This window comes from Podarcis vaucheri (assembly GCF_965113315.1).
Source record: "Podarcis vaucheri genome assembly, chromosome: 3".
In the NCBI taxonomy this organism is placed as follows: domain Eukaryota; kingdom Metazoa; phylum Chordata; class Lepidosauria; order Squamata; family Lacertidae; genus Podarcis; species Podarcis vaucheri.
In genome coordinates this window covers 33,578,220-33,594,492 of record NC_138761.1, presented here as the reverse complement: position 1 = coordinate 33,594,492, position 16,273 = coordinate 33,578,220, and the positions used below count along the sequence as shown (strand labels likewise).

Genomic DNA, 16,273 nt, shown 5'->3' with positions numbered 1-16,273 from the left:
TACGAAAAGCACCAAAACCTCTCAAAGTAAAAGCCAATACAGTCAACCAACACTCCCCCACAGCAATAGTGACCATAGTTCAGCTAACAAAAAGAATAAGCCAGCTAGTCCAAAATCCTTGAAGCATGGCAGCCTATGGTAGATGCACTGGCAGGGAATGCCAAAGGTGTGGGGGCAAAGAAATTCTGCTTCCTTGTAGCTACCAACCTCACAGATACACAAAAAGGGCCTCCATTTTAGGCCTCTATGTGCAAGAAACCTGATACATGTGCAAGTGATTCAACAAATAGCTTGAGCCCAAACTGTTTAAGGTGTTAAGGCTGAAATTGTGCTCAGAAATCCACAGGAAACTATTGCAACTGGTACAAAGGTGTTACCAAAACCGACCACCTCACTCCCGTTATGTCTATCCTAATTGGCAGGGGCTCTCCAGGATTTCTGCCGGAAATACACTTTCTCCATCACCAGTTACATGATTCTTATAGCTTGGGAGATTCAGGGACTGAAACTGGGACTTGAGTATGTGCTCTATCACTTAACTATTCTATTGTGAGAAACTACAGTTTCACATTATGTTTGTCTTAAGAGAGGCATCTTCATTATTTAGCAAACGGTGGCTCTGGGGGACTGACCGCTTAACAAACTATTGTATCAGAGCTTTCCCCCTCTCTTTCATTCCATTCCATATTTCTCAAGACCCAAGTACTATTTCCTCCTGTGTTGGGGTCATATTCATGTCCAGAACAGATGGCTCTCTATAATAGGGTTTTCCCGTCCCCCTTTTATGGTCATCATCAATTCATGAAGTGGTAAATTTGCCTCAGCTCCAGATGGAGTTTGCTCAGTCGTTTTCCATTTTTGCAATATTTTAGATTCCATTCCTCCAATCTTGGTACAGTTTTGTTTTCTTTACAAATGCATACACAAGGAAGTCTGGTTTATGCTAACCACAAGTTTCTGGCTTTCACTGTTATTAAGATAAGGCAGCTGTTAAAAACTTACAAATGAAAAAAAGACGGTGTCTGTCTGCAAGGGAATTTTTCCCATCCCTTGCTTAGTACTTACACTCCAGAGGGGGACCTGAGGGGAAAATCACCATGGTAAACAGAATATGCTAAGAATCATAGGAACCAACACCTAGGGGCCAAGGTCTCTTTGCCCCTCAATAAAATATTTGAGGGGGCCAGCCCTCCCCTTCAGTTCATGGGCATAGCCATTCAAATGGTGTGTGTGTGACCCGTTTTGTGATCAATTATGTGGGGCAGGGCTTACCTGGGTTCCTCCAACATTTTATTCAAGTTGGCACCCTTGGTAAAGATGTCCCACCATATTTAAAAGGGCTATTATTTCAAACGTAGTTGTGTGTGGGCAAGGGGCTTTAAAGAGATATGTTTTGGACCTTGCTGCATCTCAGCATGAACTGTACGTTTTAAACCTCAGTAAACTGTGCTGAAGAAAGCCTTTTGTTTCTGTGTGGTCTTTGCATGGTAAAAGCTCTCCATGCGTCGGCTAAGCTTCCAGTGCTCTGCTAATTCATGGAGACGGGAGTGTCTCTGGTTTTTGAGCACTGCACCTTGTCACATTTAACAGGGCTTAGCTTTCTCTTTACAGCAGCAATGGGGAAACCAAGGGCAACATTCCCTCATGAACTACACATTGGGGGGCATGCAAGTGAGGGGCAGGGACAGTGGCAAAAATGGGTTTGGATAGGCAGACAAAACAAATGCAACTCTTTGCACAGGCTGCATTCCAGCCATGGGGTTTCTACAGCTACACATATCTCCATTATCACATTCCAAATCAGTAAAAGTACTTGAGCAGGGTGCAGGGCAGAGCTGGTGAGAGTTAAGGCCTGTGGAGAGGGACCTAACAGAGAGGCAGTGCCCCCCCCCAGACCTGTGGTTCCCTGCCCTGAGTCTATACACTTAAACTGTTCTGCTATGAAAATAGAAGGGTGGACTTTTCCAGCTGCCTCAATGCTTACATGAGTGACACAGTAAATCAAATCCAAGACAGGTATTAAGTATATGAGGAGGTGGTAGCAATGATGGAATTTGATGGATTGTTGCCTGGGGTATCCTTATGAAACAGTTTTGAGATATTAATATTACTCATATGCAACTTTGTTCACATCACTGCTTATTATAGGCCATTTCTGAATACTTCGCCTAAAATGTTCTCATCAGAACATCTAGAATTGTGAACAATTAGAACAGTGGTAGGGGACCTACAGCAGCCTAATTCCCTGCAGACCCTGGGTGTGGAGAGTGCAGCTGAATGGGACACAGCCTAAGGAAGTGCCATCCACTTTGGGCCTGTCCACAAAAAGCAAGTCTAGGGTGATGTCTAGGGAGACTAGGGTGATGTCTGCTGTTTCTGGGAACTCTCCTTGCTGTGAGACTTTTGTGGGTGAGCTGAGAGCTTGTTTGGAGTTACTGGGTGAGAACCTAGAGGCTGAGAGGGAGGGTGTGCCAGAAGGAAAATGAATTGATACTGATTTATAGATATTAGTAACTTTGTTATTAATGCAACATTTTTATATGTAACTGTGTATTTTTGCAACATTTTATATGTAACTGCGTATTTTTGCAACATTTTGTTTATCTGTTGTTGCTTCAGTTTTCTGTACACTGCTTAGATTTTTTAAAATATATTAAGCAATATAGAAATTAAAAAACCAATCAATAATCAATTCTCTGAGATTCACTTCATAGTCTCTCTGTGTTGCAGATAACTATCCACATAAAAGATAAAATCAACAGTTTTGTGGATTTTAGCTGTGTTTATTCACAGCTTTGCAAATCTTTCTAAATAATTGCATAAAATAAAGCAGAAATTGACAATCAATGAACATATACAATCCCTAACTCATCACGATCTACTTCACATGGCCACTACAAACATTCACTACCTCAAACATTGTCTCTATCAACCACTCATACATTAACTACTCATACTAAACAATATTACAATCCAGATGCAAAGAACTACTACCAAGCATAGGCATATAAGGTACTCTTACTAATCTCTGAAAGACACCCACTGAACTATGTAATACTTCTTTCCTATATATCACTTGAAAGGTATAGGAGAGAAATGAGGCAGCCAATTTTATTGACTTGTGGCAAGAATAAAAACAGAATTGCAAAGGGTAAATGGGCAGTTAAATAGCAAGAGCAGTTTAATATACACCAAGTGACACATACTGGGGCAAAAAAAATCCTAACTTCACATATACTCAACTGGCAGTGACTGGACAGATGGCAGGTCCTGTAGTCATAGTTGGTAGCTTGACAAAAATGCTGTGAAAATGGTGGATTTCATGCGAGCGACCATTAGGAAAGAGAATGAAAATAAAACTGCTTATGCCACAACGCCATCATACAAATCTATGGTGCAACCACACATGGAATACTGGGCACAGCTGTGACTGCTGCTCTCTAAGGAGCCGGAGCAACTCCCCTATGAGAAATAGTTGTAACATCTGGGCCTTTTTTGTTTAGAACAGGTGGGGAACCTCTGGCCCCGTGTGCCAAATTTAGCCCATAAGGCCTTTCCCCCAAACCCCACATACCTGCCCCACCCTTGACATAATATGTGATGTCAGCTGTGGGAGAAATGGAGACACGGCAGGTTCCTGTAGCTGGAACTAATGAGAGAGGAGTTAAATCCTGCTTCGTTTGGATGCCGGAACAAGTTCCCCACTAGGAACTCGCTGACACATGCTGTCAAAGTTGGCCCACAGGATGGGGACATAAAGATCTGGTCCACTGGACCAAAAAGTTCCTCCAGACCTGGGTTTTTTGGGTGGGATGGTGGTGGAGGTAAATTGAATGTACAACTTTATGAAGAAATACTAGGACTTGGAAACATCCAGTGGAAGATTCAGGGCAGACAAAGGGAAATGATCTCTTCAAATGGTGCATACATGAACTATGGAACTCATTCCCAGAAGATATAATGAAGGCCACCTTTAAAGGGAGATTGGACAAATTCATGAATAAGCCTATCAAATGGCCACTAGTTATGATGTCAGCCTACTACCTCCAGTACTGCAGATGGCATGCCTCTGAATACCAGTTGCTGGGGAGCGTGATAAAGAGAGTGCTGTTGCACTCAGGTCCCGTCTGTGGGCTTCCTATAGGCATCTGGTTGCCACTGTGAAAAGAAGATGCTGTTCTAGGTGGGCCTTTGGTCTGATTCAGTAGGGTGCCTGTATTCTTATCAAGGAATGTAAGATAGGTGCACAAAGAGATACACAGAATCATGTTTATGGAGAGGAAATTGTCATGGCAACAGGAAAGGTCTCACAAGTATTTTAAAAATAGCAAATTAACAAGACCCATTTATGAAATCCGAAATCCATTCTTTTATGAATACACTTAAACACTTGCCTGCCCCCCTGCATGCAGAAAAACACAAAACTGGGTTGGATTGACAGTTTATCAAATCTCTGGCTGAGATCATTTTAAACTGTTAGTAAATTTTAGAAAACACATTGCATTAGACCTATTTTGTTTACAAAATATCTTCACACCATTATGTAAAATAGTTTGCAAAACTACAACCATTCTAACTTTTAGCCTAGTCTAGAATAGTGATTCACATTGATTAGTCCTGAAATTTTATGTGGGAATTTCCATTAAAACCCAAGTTTTTGTGTCTTTCAACAGTCCTATAAATCTGCAGTGGGATACACTTTTCTGCTTAGCAGCCCTTTTTATTATTGAAAACAGTTAACAAACCCAGTCCAGTTCTTGGAGAAGGTCCAAAAATCCTATCCTATCCATGCTTATGTTGCAATAAGACCTTCCAAATACATATTATTTTTGAGTCAACATACATAGGTTAGGCTAGAATGTTCTTATAATTCTTTATTTTTAAAATATACTTACATTCATGAGATAATTCAAACTGGAAGACTGGCTCATCCTAAAGTTAGCCAGTGGCTTTATAATCCTGCAGCGAAGAGTTCATGACTCTTACAAATGCATGCTGACTTTTACCATCCTCAAGAACTTGTCAAGATACTATTCCTAGTTCTAGTAATAATTGCAACATATCGAGGACGTGTAGTTGCAATCTGCCATACTTATGAAAATAGCCAGCAAATTTATATAAACAGATTTGCAAAACAGAACAGGCACCATGCGCATAATGTGACTCTCATTGCAGAACATCCCTGGTACTAGAATCTAGTAACTGGATCCCTAGATTGCTATAGTAGTTTTATTTTTAACAGCTTGCCTGGTAGCCACAGGCAACCAGGAAGTCCATGAAGGCAAGAAGGCGGCTAGCAAAAGGACAGAATTCTCCATTCCTCCTTCACAAGTCTGCTCAGCTTCCAGGCTAGCTGTGTTTGAAGTGAACCCCATTTCTTAGTTTAGAGTATATGAGCACCACTGGGCCATGGCAGATGTGTGAACATTTTTCAAAACCAAACTTTAATAAAACAACCCTCCCTTTCCCTACTATTCATCCTCTTTCACCTTCACGTTAATCTTTGTAATGCATCTGGCTCAATTAAATTAAAGGATGAATTAGATTAACAGATAGCCAGCAGTGTCTTTTCCCACGTGTGTTCATTCTCTAATCCACATCAATAGCACTCCATTCATTAAAATTCACGATTTAATATTTTATTTCCAGATATTTAAAGTTGTTATAGTTACAATCTCTGCACAGTGTGCAGCAAAACAACTACAATACTCAGGTTATGCAAAAACATGGCATGGAACAAATCATTTTAAAAGTCATTATACAAACTCAGCCTGGAAAGTAACAAGCAAGTAAATATCATAAGTTTTACAGCATCATAAAATAGGAACTTGGTTATCTGAAACTCACAGTTTGGTTCTTGCCTATCTACAGTAAAGGGTGCAATATTTGGACACTGAGGTCCAGCGCTGAGGGCCTTCTGGCAGTTCCCTCACTGCAAGTAGCAAAGTTACAGGGCCTTCTTGGTAGTGGTGCCCACCCTGTGGAACGCCCTCCCATCAGATGTCAAGGAAACAAACAACTATCTGACATTTAGAAGACATCTGAAGGCAGTCCTGTTTAGGGGAAGTTTTTAATGTTTGAAGTTTTATTCTGTTTTTAGTATTCTGTTGGGAGCCGCCCAGAGTAGCTGGGGAAACCCAGCCATATGGGCAGGGTATAAATAATGAAATTGTTATTGTTGTTGTTGTAATTTTATTCTCATAACATTGCCCAAGGAAGATTAGCCTGAGTTATTATGATTCCCTCATGCCTACCTAGAAAGACTCATAGCTGAACAGGATATTCTTCACTGAAGACAACGAGAAAGCCCTTTTATACATGTAGGTCAATAAGTGCAGTTAAACCCTTATATACTTGATTAGAGTCAAATGGATGAAAGCTATTCCTGCTGAAGGAGACTTAACACCATAGGGAAGGAGGGCTTATTACCTCATGACGATGGCCTAATTCTATGTTTAAAAACTGAGGAGGGGTACACCAATTGCCACCACTAGCCAAATAGAACTTTTATGCTGCAAAATAATGTCTCTTAGTTACAATATTTATGAAAGGCATTGTTTGCAATGTGTCCATGGGTGAACATACTTCATGGAACAGGAGGGTGGGATAGGAGGCAAAAATGCAATGTATTGGCTCAGAAGCATACTAGGGAGCCAAATCTGCTTCCCACAATGACTGGCACAAAGCAGCTCGATTGGGCACAGCCAAGTGTTCTTCTCAGTTCCTAGCTGGGTACAAACTAAAACTCATTTCACATATGAATGGATGGGGTCCAGGGCTGGCAGTGGCTTACAGTGCAATCCCTACATGACTACTCAGAAGCAAAATCCTCTCAGTTCTGGGCTTTATTTCCGAGTACCGTAGGTAGGTGTAAGATTGCAACCTCAATCAGGCAAGAGATCTTCAATCCATGGTGGACAGTGAAAATGTCAGCTCAATGTGCAGTGATGATAAAATATGCCAATTATATGACTAGCACAATTCTACATAGTATATAGCATAGTAAGAACATATATAGGGTATGTTGCGTGTCCTACATTTTCTCCTAGGTCAGGATTCTTTCCCCCGCCCCAAACGTAGAATGATGTGTTCAACATAATGGAAGAGATTTCAAATTTAGCCAGGGGACAGAAAAAACTTTAAGAAGGGCTCTGTTTAAAACAGAAGTAATTAAACTAACTGAGGAGAAGGTAACACCACTGAGTCATTTAAATTCACACCACTATGCCATTAGAGGCAGAATAAAATAAAGCTCTCATCCCTGGAGTTGACATTTTTTATTGAAATAATTTTAATTAACGTTACATTCTGTCATAACTACACACTGCTGAGCATCTTTCATCACAAGACACTCAAGTCATATTATATGTACATACATAATTTTATGTAAATTCATGGGTGGCTGCTTTCACTTTCATAAAGACAAGAGCTTTGGCGTTAAAATCATTGCCAGAACAAATTAAGATGTGAGTGTGTATTTATCTCTTTATTTCACAAGATTTATTCACTACTTGAGTGTAATAAAAACATCAACTATTTACAATGGTCTTTTTTTTAAAAAAAAATTAAAATCAACAGTAAGCTAAAAACCAGATTAAAACACATGTCAACATTCCACTCTTTGCGAAGAATTGATCTAACTAATCCGTGTCATCCAAGAATACATGCAGCTGCCCTACCACAACCAAGTAAGCATATAAAAGATTACACCCTGGAGGTATATATTAAGACTGGGACACACACCTCTTTAAAAGGGATCATAGGAGCCAACTCCCAGGGGCCAAGGTCCCTTCTGCCCCCACAATAAAATATTCTAGGGGGCCAGGGCCCTCAGAGTTGATGAGCATTGCCATTCAAATGGTGTGCATGGGCCGCATCATGTGATCGATTGTGCAGGGCGGGGCTTACCTCCCCCCCCCCACTGCCACTATTTTATTCATGTTGCCGCCCCTGAAAGGGATTATTAGTCAAGTGTTCAGACAGCCACTAGCCTTCCTAGTTCCAAAGAAATAGCAACTTAACATTATTAGCCCTGGGCAGCAAGTTCGTAAATCACCACCTCCCAACTGGGAGCTATGTACTTCTGCCCTTGGGGATGAAGTGGGTTTATTCATTAGATTCTATTTTCACTTTTCATCTGAAATCCTCAAAGCAGCTCACAACATTAATAAAATGGAGCTGAATACATTAGAAGCCGCACACTTCAAACAAACACCTGATGATTTCTTCATCTGCCTCCTCCCTCCCTCCTGCACTGCAGAGGAGATTTGCTCTTAGATTGGGGAGTCACATGTCCCTATTTTGTCCATTATACAAGAAGCACAAGAAGAAAAGTCACTTCCTCTATCAGCCATTCTTTGCGAATGTGCAAACCCTCCCAATAGCTAACTTTCTCAGAAATGACTTGTCGCCTCAATTTTAATATCCAAAGTATGTGTGATCAGATTCTCATAGATTTCCTGTTTCAAGATGCAGAGAACACAATGGGTTCAGTTTATTGCATATTTTAAAAAACGCACCATACTTTAACAGATTACCATTTTGTAAAAGGTTGGCTTCAGTGGCTTAGCAGAGATACCACAAATGAATAATTGAAACGAACATTCCATTCCTCGGGATAGTTCAGTTGGTGCAGCATGAGACTCTTAATGTCAGGGTTGTGAGTTCAAGTCCCACATTGGGCAAATGATTCCTGTATTGTAGTGGGTTGGACTAGATGACCCTTGAGATCCCTACCAACTTTACAGTTCTATGATTCTGTTCTAGCCAAACCTCTAGTACAGGTTTGATGCTAGGGTGCACTGAAAAGAAAATTTGAGAATTCCTATATACTTTCTAAATTATTATTACTGGTATTATTATTATTATTATTATTATTATTATTATTATTATTATTATTATTGTCAACAGAGGAAGAGATGGTTGGACAGTGTTCTCGAAGCTACCAACATGAGTTTGACCAAACTGTGGGAGGCAGTGGAAGACAGGAGTGCCTGGCGTGCTCTGGTCCATGGGGTCACGAAGAGTCGGACACGACTAAACAACAACATTATTATTATTATTATTGAATCACCTCTAACATGCATCTGGAGGTGATTTACAAATATATGATAAAAGCAGCTAAAATAGTACAAAAACATATTGCTAGTACACAAAGGTTGTTTTAAATGACTACAGCTTCCATAACTGGGTTCTTGTATTGGTAAAAATGCACAAGAGAAGTAGCTAGATATGACAAGAGCTTTGGCTTCATTTCCCAGACGCTTTAAATATTCACATTGTGGCATTTCCATCATTACTTTTAAAAACAAGTGAAAGACATTGAGTAAAGTACAAGCTATTAATTCCTGTTTCAGCGTATGGAGAATAAATGTGCTTTTACTCGAAGAGGCGGAAAATTTTGATGCAACTAAAGTGACATTCTGTTGCTTCCTTCCCTGTGACTGTGCTCAGAGGTGAAAAATGACAGAAAAGCAAACAAGTATTGCTGATTCAGTCTGTATGGTGCAGTGTGTGTGTGTGTGTGTGTTTTAAGGACACCTTTGTAAACATACAAAATTCATTTTGTAACAGAATTAAGAAAAAAGCCAGATCAAACAAAAGGTGAGTCATGTTGAAGATGGTAAGGCTTTAAGGCAGTGCTTGAAATCAGCCAGGTGTCAGGTGCATTTTGCACCAGGCTATCAACCATTTGCGACCAAGTGAAGATGCCTCGGTGCCAGGATTGTGCCTGATATCTCCACCATCTGGAGGTGCACGCCTGGGGGTCACTGGATCTTGGCGGTTTTCACACTCTAATACCACATCCTGGAGAATTCTATCAGTTAGATTTTATCTGCACAATTGGAATGAATTTCAGGAACCTAAATGCTTTTTCTGTGCAGCCTGAGTAGGAGCAGTGAACAATGTTATAGTTACCCGTATTTTTTGCACCATAATACTCACTTTTTTCCTCCTAGAAAGTAAGGGCAAATGTCTGTGCGTGTTATGGAGGAAATGCCTACGGGTGGCATGCCTATGGATTTTCCTCTTCTAAAAACTACGTGCGTGTTATGGTCGGGTGCGTGTTATAGAGCGAAAAATACGGTAATTGTTACAGCTTGTCTTCGCTTACCCCAACCCACTCCCTTGCTCACAGTATATATATGGACTGTCCTTGGAACTAGCCAGATGTTTAATCGATAATCAGTCACAGTCAGTCCATCATTTAAAAAATAAGATTTTAGAGCTGTCTTACCCCCAAACGGCAACTAGACATTCCGTTTTGGCGACTGTAACCTTGCTTTCAGGAACCATTTTGTGCTTAGCTTATATATCTGAGTATCTAACACTACTTTAAGGTGGCAATCTTAGGAGTGAGTTTTCAATGAACACAATGGAGATTACTTCTAAACCACCATGCACAGGATGGGGCTGCATGCCCCCTCACAAGAATATAAACCTTTATATATCCCTGAAAATTAACCTTTAAAAAAAGCATACAGAAACAGATTTTAGACTATGATGGAAGAATGAAACTGTTTTGACCCTTCAAGTAGGACAAACAAATAAATAGAAGAAGAGTTTGGATTTGATATCCCACTTTATCATTACAGGAAGGAGTCTCAAAGCGGCTAACATTCCCCTTTCCCTTCCTCCCCCACAACAAACACTCTGTGAGGTGAGTGGGGCTGAGAGACTTCAAAGAAGTGTACACCGCTCTTAACCACTACACCACACTGGCTCTCTACGGCTTATCTCCAGTTCGTGATAATGGACTTTGTCTCAAGCTTAGTCTACATCACAGGGTCATTGTGAGAATAAAGGGGGTGGTGTGGGATAAAAAGGATAATGGGTGCTAGTGCACAATGGATTAAAGAGAAACAAACTAAGACCCATATAGGGTCTTAGCCACTTGCATTGATAGGTGCATCCCAAGCTAAAGACCTAGTGGTAGAAATCCTTTAATACTGCTACTACCAGCAATTAATAATAAAATAATAATAATAATAATAATAATAATAATAATAATAATAATAATAATATAATAATAATAATAATAATAATAATAATAATAATAATAATAAGTACCCCACCCATCTGTCTGTGTTGCCCCAGCCACTCTGGATGACAGATGACATCCAACAGAATATACAAAACACTACACAACATCGCACATTCAAAGCTTCCCGATAAAGGGCTGCTAATATTATTGCTGATAGTGTGCTGTGGAGAACCAATTACTGCTACATGTATTGCTTCTGTAGAATACAAATTGGATAAGTGAGAGTTTCTTTTTTCCTCTCAGTTCACCATTCAGAGTCCAGTAAAGTTAGCCAGGAGAACGTATTTGATATCTCAGTAGGTCCAGAGTCCTCCGAAATCCACCCACAGCTCAAGAGAACCCACAGAGCTATTCTGCAGCAACGTCCTCCGGCTACAAAGCAATTTACAAGGTGGCAACACACCACACACACACACAATATATATATATATATATATATATATATATATATATATATGCTTTCGTAGATTTTCACGGGTACAGGAATGCAGGTTTTGGTGTCTTCGGGTGTCTTCCCGTGTAAGAGTCGGGGTGTCTGTGCGACGTTTCGACGAGGTCTCACTCGTCATCTTCAGGCTGGTGCTTTCGGCTTCTTGTAACAAGAAGCCGAAAGCACCAGCCTGAAGATGACGAGTGAGACCTCGTCGAAACGTCGCACAGACACCCCGACTCTTACACAGGAAGACACCCGAAGACACCAAAACCTGCATATATATATATATATATATATATATATATATATATATATATATAGTAATTTTAACAACACCAACATCTGTTAACACCTCGTTTCGCTCAACACTGTACAACTGAATGACAGCTGGTCACCTCGCAATCAGAAGTGGCTCTGCCAGCTCTCAGTTTAGAAGGGGTTATTTATCATTTATGCATTCAGTCATCTTTTTGACTATCACTATAATTTATTTCTCACTTATTTGGAGTCAATCTAGATCAGCATTGTCTACACTGACTGGAAGCAGCTCTCCAGGGTTTCAGACCAGGGTCTCCCCCAGCTCTACCTGGAGATGCTGGGGCTTGAACCTAGAATCTTCTACATGCCAAGCATGTGCTCTGCCGCTGAGCCACCATGCCCCTGCCCCACTACGCAGCATCCTTTTCAGTGTACTGTTTAATCCCCACCATATATTCTCCCCAAAAGTATATACAAGTGGGTTTACAATTCAAGGCATCCCAGCTGAGAGAAAGTACATATAGGTGAAACTTGGAAAATTAGAATATCATCAAAACGTTCATTTACGCCATGATCATCACAATTATTACAAATAAAGGCTTGACATATCTCGCTTTGCATGTCATGAGTCTATCTCATATATTAGTTTCACCTTTTAAGTTGAATTACTGAAATAAATGAACTTTTTCACGATATTCTAATTTTCCGAGTTTCACCTGTATGCCTACAGGTGTTTGGGGGAAGAAAACAGTTCATCCTGTTGTCAGATGGTCACTTTTGTTCCAACCACAGGTAGAAATGCAGTTTCCTGCATGGATAGAAATCCCCTTTCTGCAGCTCCATATCAGGAAAGCTAGTTTTCACCGAATATTTGCTCCTGCGCAGCTATAAAAGCTTGTAGCTCCTTTCAATAGCCTCACCCATGAGACATACTGAAGATTCTTCAGTTTAGCTCTTCCCTCAGCCCTCCTTTTTCTGTTCAGAGCTGATCAAAGAAGCTATACGGCTCCTTTTCCCACTCAAGAGGAATACCGGTATGTTTCACCCCTTGAAAAAGTTCTACCTCTTCCTCCTTGCATACATAAAACCTTGCAGGCTATCACTGGAAGAGCGGCCCCTTCCTGCATGAGAATTCAGCGAACAAAACAAGCGGGGAAGCCGACAGTGAGCAGTCTGTCCTGCAGGTACGGGATATGCTAACCCAAAGTTGCTTCCGCCTCCCTTTATCTGTAAATGTCCCAACAAGATTGGCAGACATGGGGGGGGGGGGTGCAGAATCAGCAATGTTATCCTTGCGGTTTCTGGATTACGTCCTGGAATGCAGACTGCAGCCCTGAGCTTCACACTCAAAACACCAATACTGTATTGATGATCATTACCATGGCTGCAGGCATAAGAACAAAACCGATCGGCGGCAGCTTCAGGCTAGACAAAAGAAAGCACTTCACACGCGCTGGCATCATTAACTTGTGGAATTCAGCGCCACAGGTTGTAGCGACGGCCACCAGTTTCGATGCCTTGGACAGAATTTTAAGACCTGTTCCTAATATGGAGGGCAAGCGCTATCCGTGGCTAGTAGTCAGGACGGCTATAGGAAAGCTTCCATGTCCAGAGACAATGTACCTCCGAGTGAGTGTGCGTGCGTGTAAAAGGTGGCAAAGAGCAACAAAATGAGATTGCACTCAGAGCCTGCTTGTGGGTTTCCAGAAGGCACCCGGTGGGTCACTTTGGGAAAACAGGATGCTAGACTTAGATGGATTTTGGGTTTGATCCAGCAGGGTTCATCTTAGGTTGAAGAGGGGGGAAAGAAGCCCACCCTGTCCCCCATCCCAAGCTGCGAAAAAGCAACGTTGTCCAAGGAACCTATGGGGGTTCATTTGCCCATATTAAGTACTTTTCTTCCCGCCAGCTTACTTGCATCTCCCTCTGCCCGCCGCTCGAACAACTTGTTTGCCATCTCACATCCGCGACCCACTTTCACATCTCCCAAGTAACCGAGAGCAGCAGGTTGCAGGGAATTAATTTGCCGCTGCTCGTCAATAAAAGTAGCCGCGAGGGCGCGAAGGCGGGTGTCTGCTCCCAGGCTCCGCTCTCCCCAGGCGCTGTGAGGCAAGCAGCCGCCCCGACGGCCTTCAAGGGCAGCCCCTTGGCACATGGCGCTCGCCCAGATGCCCGCCCGCCCGGAGAGGGATCTCCCCCGAGCCACAGGAACCCTCCCACGCCTGGGCGCGTCCCATTTCCCGCCCAGGGCGCCCCCCCCCCAGGCTGAGGCGCCACGAGCCGGGGCTGCTTACCTAGCCCTGGCACGAAGGTGTTGAGGAACAAGCAGATGACGGCCACCGGGAAGGGCATGTAAGGGATGGCGGCGCGAAGGGGTCCTTTCTTCTCCCGCACTTGCACCACCACGCCGCCGGAGGAGGCGGCGGCAGCCCCTCGAGCGGCGTCGCCGGCAGCTGCCCCGGCCGAGTCCCCTTCTTTGGGGCCGTGGTCCATGACGCCTGTTGAAGCGAGGGAGGGAGGGAGGGGGCAGGGAGAGGCTGGCGGGCCGCGCCCCGCGAAGGGTCTCTGCCCGGGAGCAAGGAGCCGGAGCTGCCTGAGGAAGCTCCCCTGCGCGAGTGAAGGGAGAGCGGAGCGGCGCGCCAGGCGAGGCGCCGCGCTCAACACGCGCCCAGGCTCCCGAGTGAGCGGCTTAAAGAGACAGCGCGAGCGAGCGCGCTCCCCGTCTCCCTCGCTCACGCACTTTGCGCTCCCGCTTCTCACACACGCCGCCTCGAGCACGCCGGGGGGGTCTGGCCGGCGCCACCGCGCACGCGCTCGGCCTTCCCGGCGAAAAGCGCGCGGTGCCGGCCTCGCCCGTCCGTTCCCTCCCGCCAAGTCCTCAGGCGCCTCACCTCACAGAAACTCTCCAGCGCGCGCGCGCTCTCCCCCCCTTCCTTCAATCCAGCGCTCAAATGATAGAAAATATCTTGAGATACCCACCCGCTACCTTTTTTTAAAAAGCCACAGGGGAGCCATGAGTTGTTTATAAAAAGTCAGGGGAGGGTTTATGGATTTCATAAAGGCAGCTTTAATACATTTCCCGCCATAGCCACCTAAGCATTGCCGAAAGAGAGAGGCAATCCATCACCAGGAGGACGACTCAGATATACACAAAATTTGTATAGGTATTTATAGCTAAATGCACATGTAGATAAAGTGACGAACTTTGCAGTAGTGCCATAGAGGAAACATAGAGCTTGCTGCATGGCAGTCTCCATGTGGCAGCAGGTATTTTAAGCAGCTTCTACTTCTTTGCATGGGTTTGTTGGAGCAAAGCAGGACAGTAGTAACAGGGCTGGCTCAACCATTGACCAGAGTAAGGTGACTGCCTCAAGCAGAGGTAAAGGACCCCTGGACGGTTAAATCCAGTCAAAGGTGACAATGGGGTGTGACACTCATCTTGCTTCATGCTGAGGGAGCTGGCCTTCCATGTCATGTGGCCAACAGGACTAAACTGCTTCTGGCACAGCATGACGGAAGCAAGAGTGCATGGAAATGTCGTTTACCTTCCTGCCACAGCTGTACCTATTTATCTACTCGCACTGGTGTGCTTTCAAACTGCTAGGTTGGCAGAAGCTGGGACAGAGCAATGGGAGCTCACCCCACCATGCGGATTCAAACTGCCACCCGCCACTCACTGTTGGAGGACAGAGCTATGTGTGCCACACAGCCTTTTCTGTACCTCCTAAGCTAGACTGCTTCCCTTGGGTGTGCTGGAAGACACCGTCCCATTGCTAGTATGGCAATGTGCAAAATAAAAAGTAGGGTATGGCCATGCCACAAGGTAAACAAAAGCTGCAGTCTGAAGCAACAAATGGGAACACACCTTAAGGTGCAGCAAAGTGTGGACAGCTATCAAAATTGCCATAGTAAAACAGATATCCTAGGGATAGGATTGACATCTGAGTAAACAAGCTTTTGATTGTGCTGCAAATTACTGAAAGTAGCGGTCCTTTGGAAGGTGGTAATGGGTCAGCATGTGCATGTATTCTGGACTAGGGTGGAGAGAAAGAATTTGAGCCTGGATATGCAAGCACCTTAGAGGTGTCTTTGTCATTATAGTGTTGTAGGCAGCTTTTTAGTCACAGAGCAATGTTGTGTTCCTTATAGCAACATAGGATAATGTTTGTTGCCATCACATTGCATGGGTTGAGTAAAGAGGAACTGAAGTTCATAAAAGGATTTAATATGTTAGCTAAGATGTCCCAGAATATAACTATTTGCTCTGGTGTCGCGCACATGCTTTTTTCCCTGGCACATATTAGAACACAAGCGTGGCCCACCTACACTTTTGCACATGAATTTTCTTGGTTTTCTCCCACACAGCCATTCATCTCAATGCACATATACACCCACAAAGGCTCTCTCAAGGCTGTTTCACACAAGGTGAGTTCCCTATATAAATCTCATATTTGCATAAAAATCATTCCTACCTCATATGTGTGCAGCCATGTGTGATGAGTGCACATATGTCTAATTCACTGTGAGCACATGCTTCC

General features: G+C 43.2%; 1 protein-coding gene across 4 annotated transcripts in view; it reads right to left on the bottom strand.

The window, feature by feature from the left end:
* Nucleotides 1-14,575, bottom strand: part of STUM (stum, mechanosensory transduction mediator homolog) — a 39,714-nt gene extending 25,139 nt beyond the window's left edge. The window contains exon 1 of one of the 4 annotated variants that reach the window (XM_082214906.1): nucleotides 14,030-14,575. In XM_082214906.1, the coding sequence (XP_082071032.1) occupies nucleotides 14,030-14,228 (199 nt within the window). In that variant the 5' untranslated portion in view covers nucleotides 14,229-14,575. The remainder of the gene's footprint in view (nucleotides 1-14,029) is intronic. The other 3 variants (XM_082214909.1, XM_082214908.1, XM_082214907.1) reach the window with 3 other exon arrangements.
* Nucleotides 14,576-16,273: the final 1,698 nt, after the last annotated feature.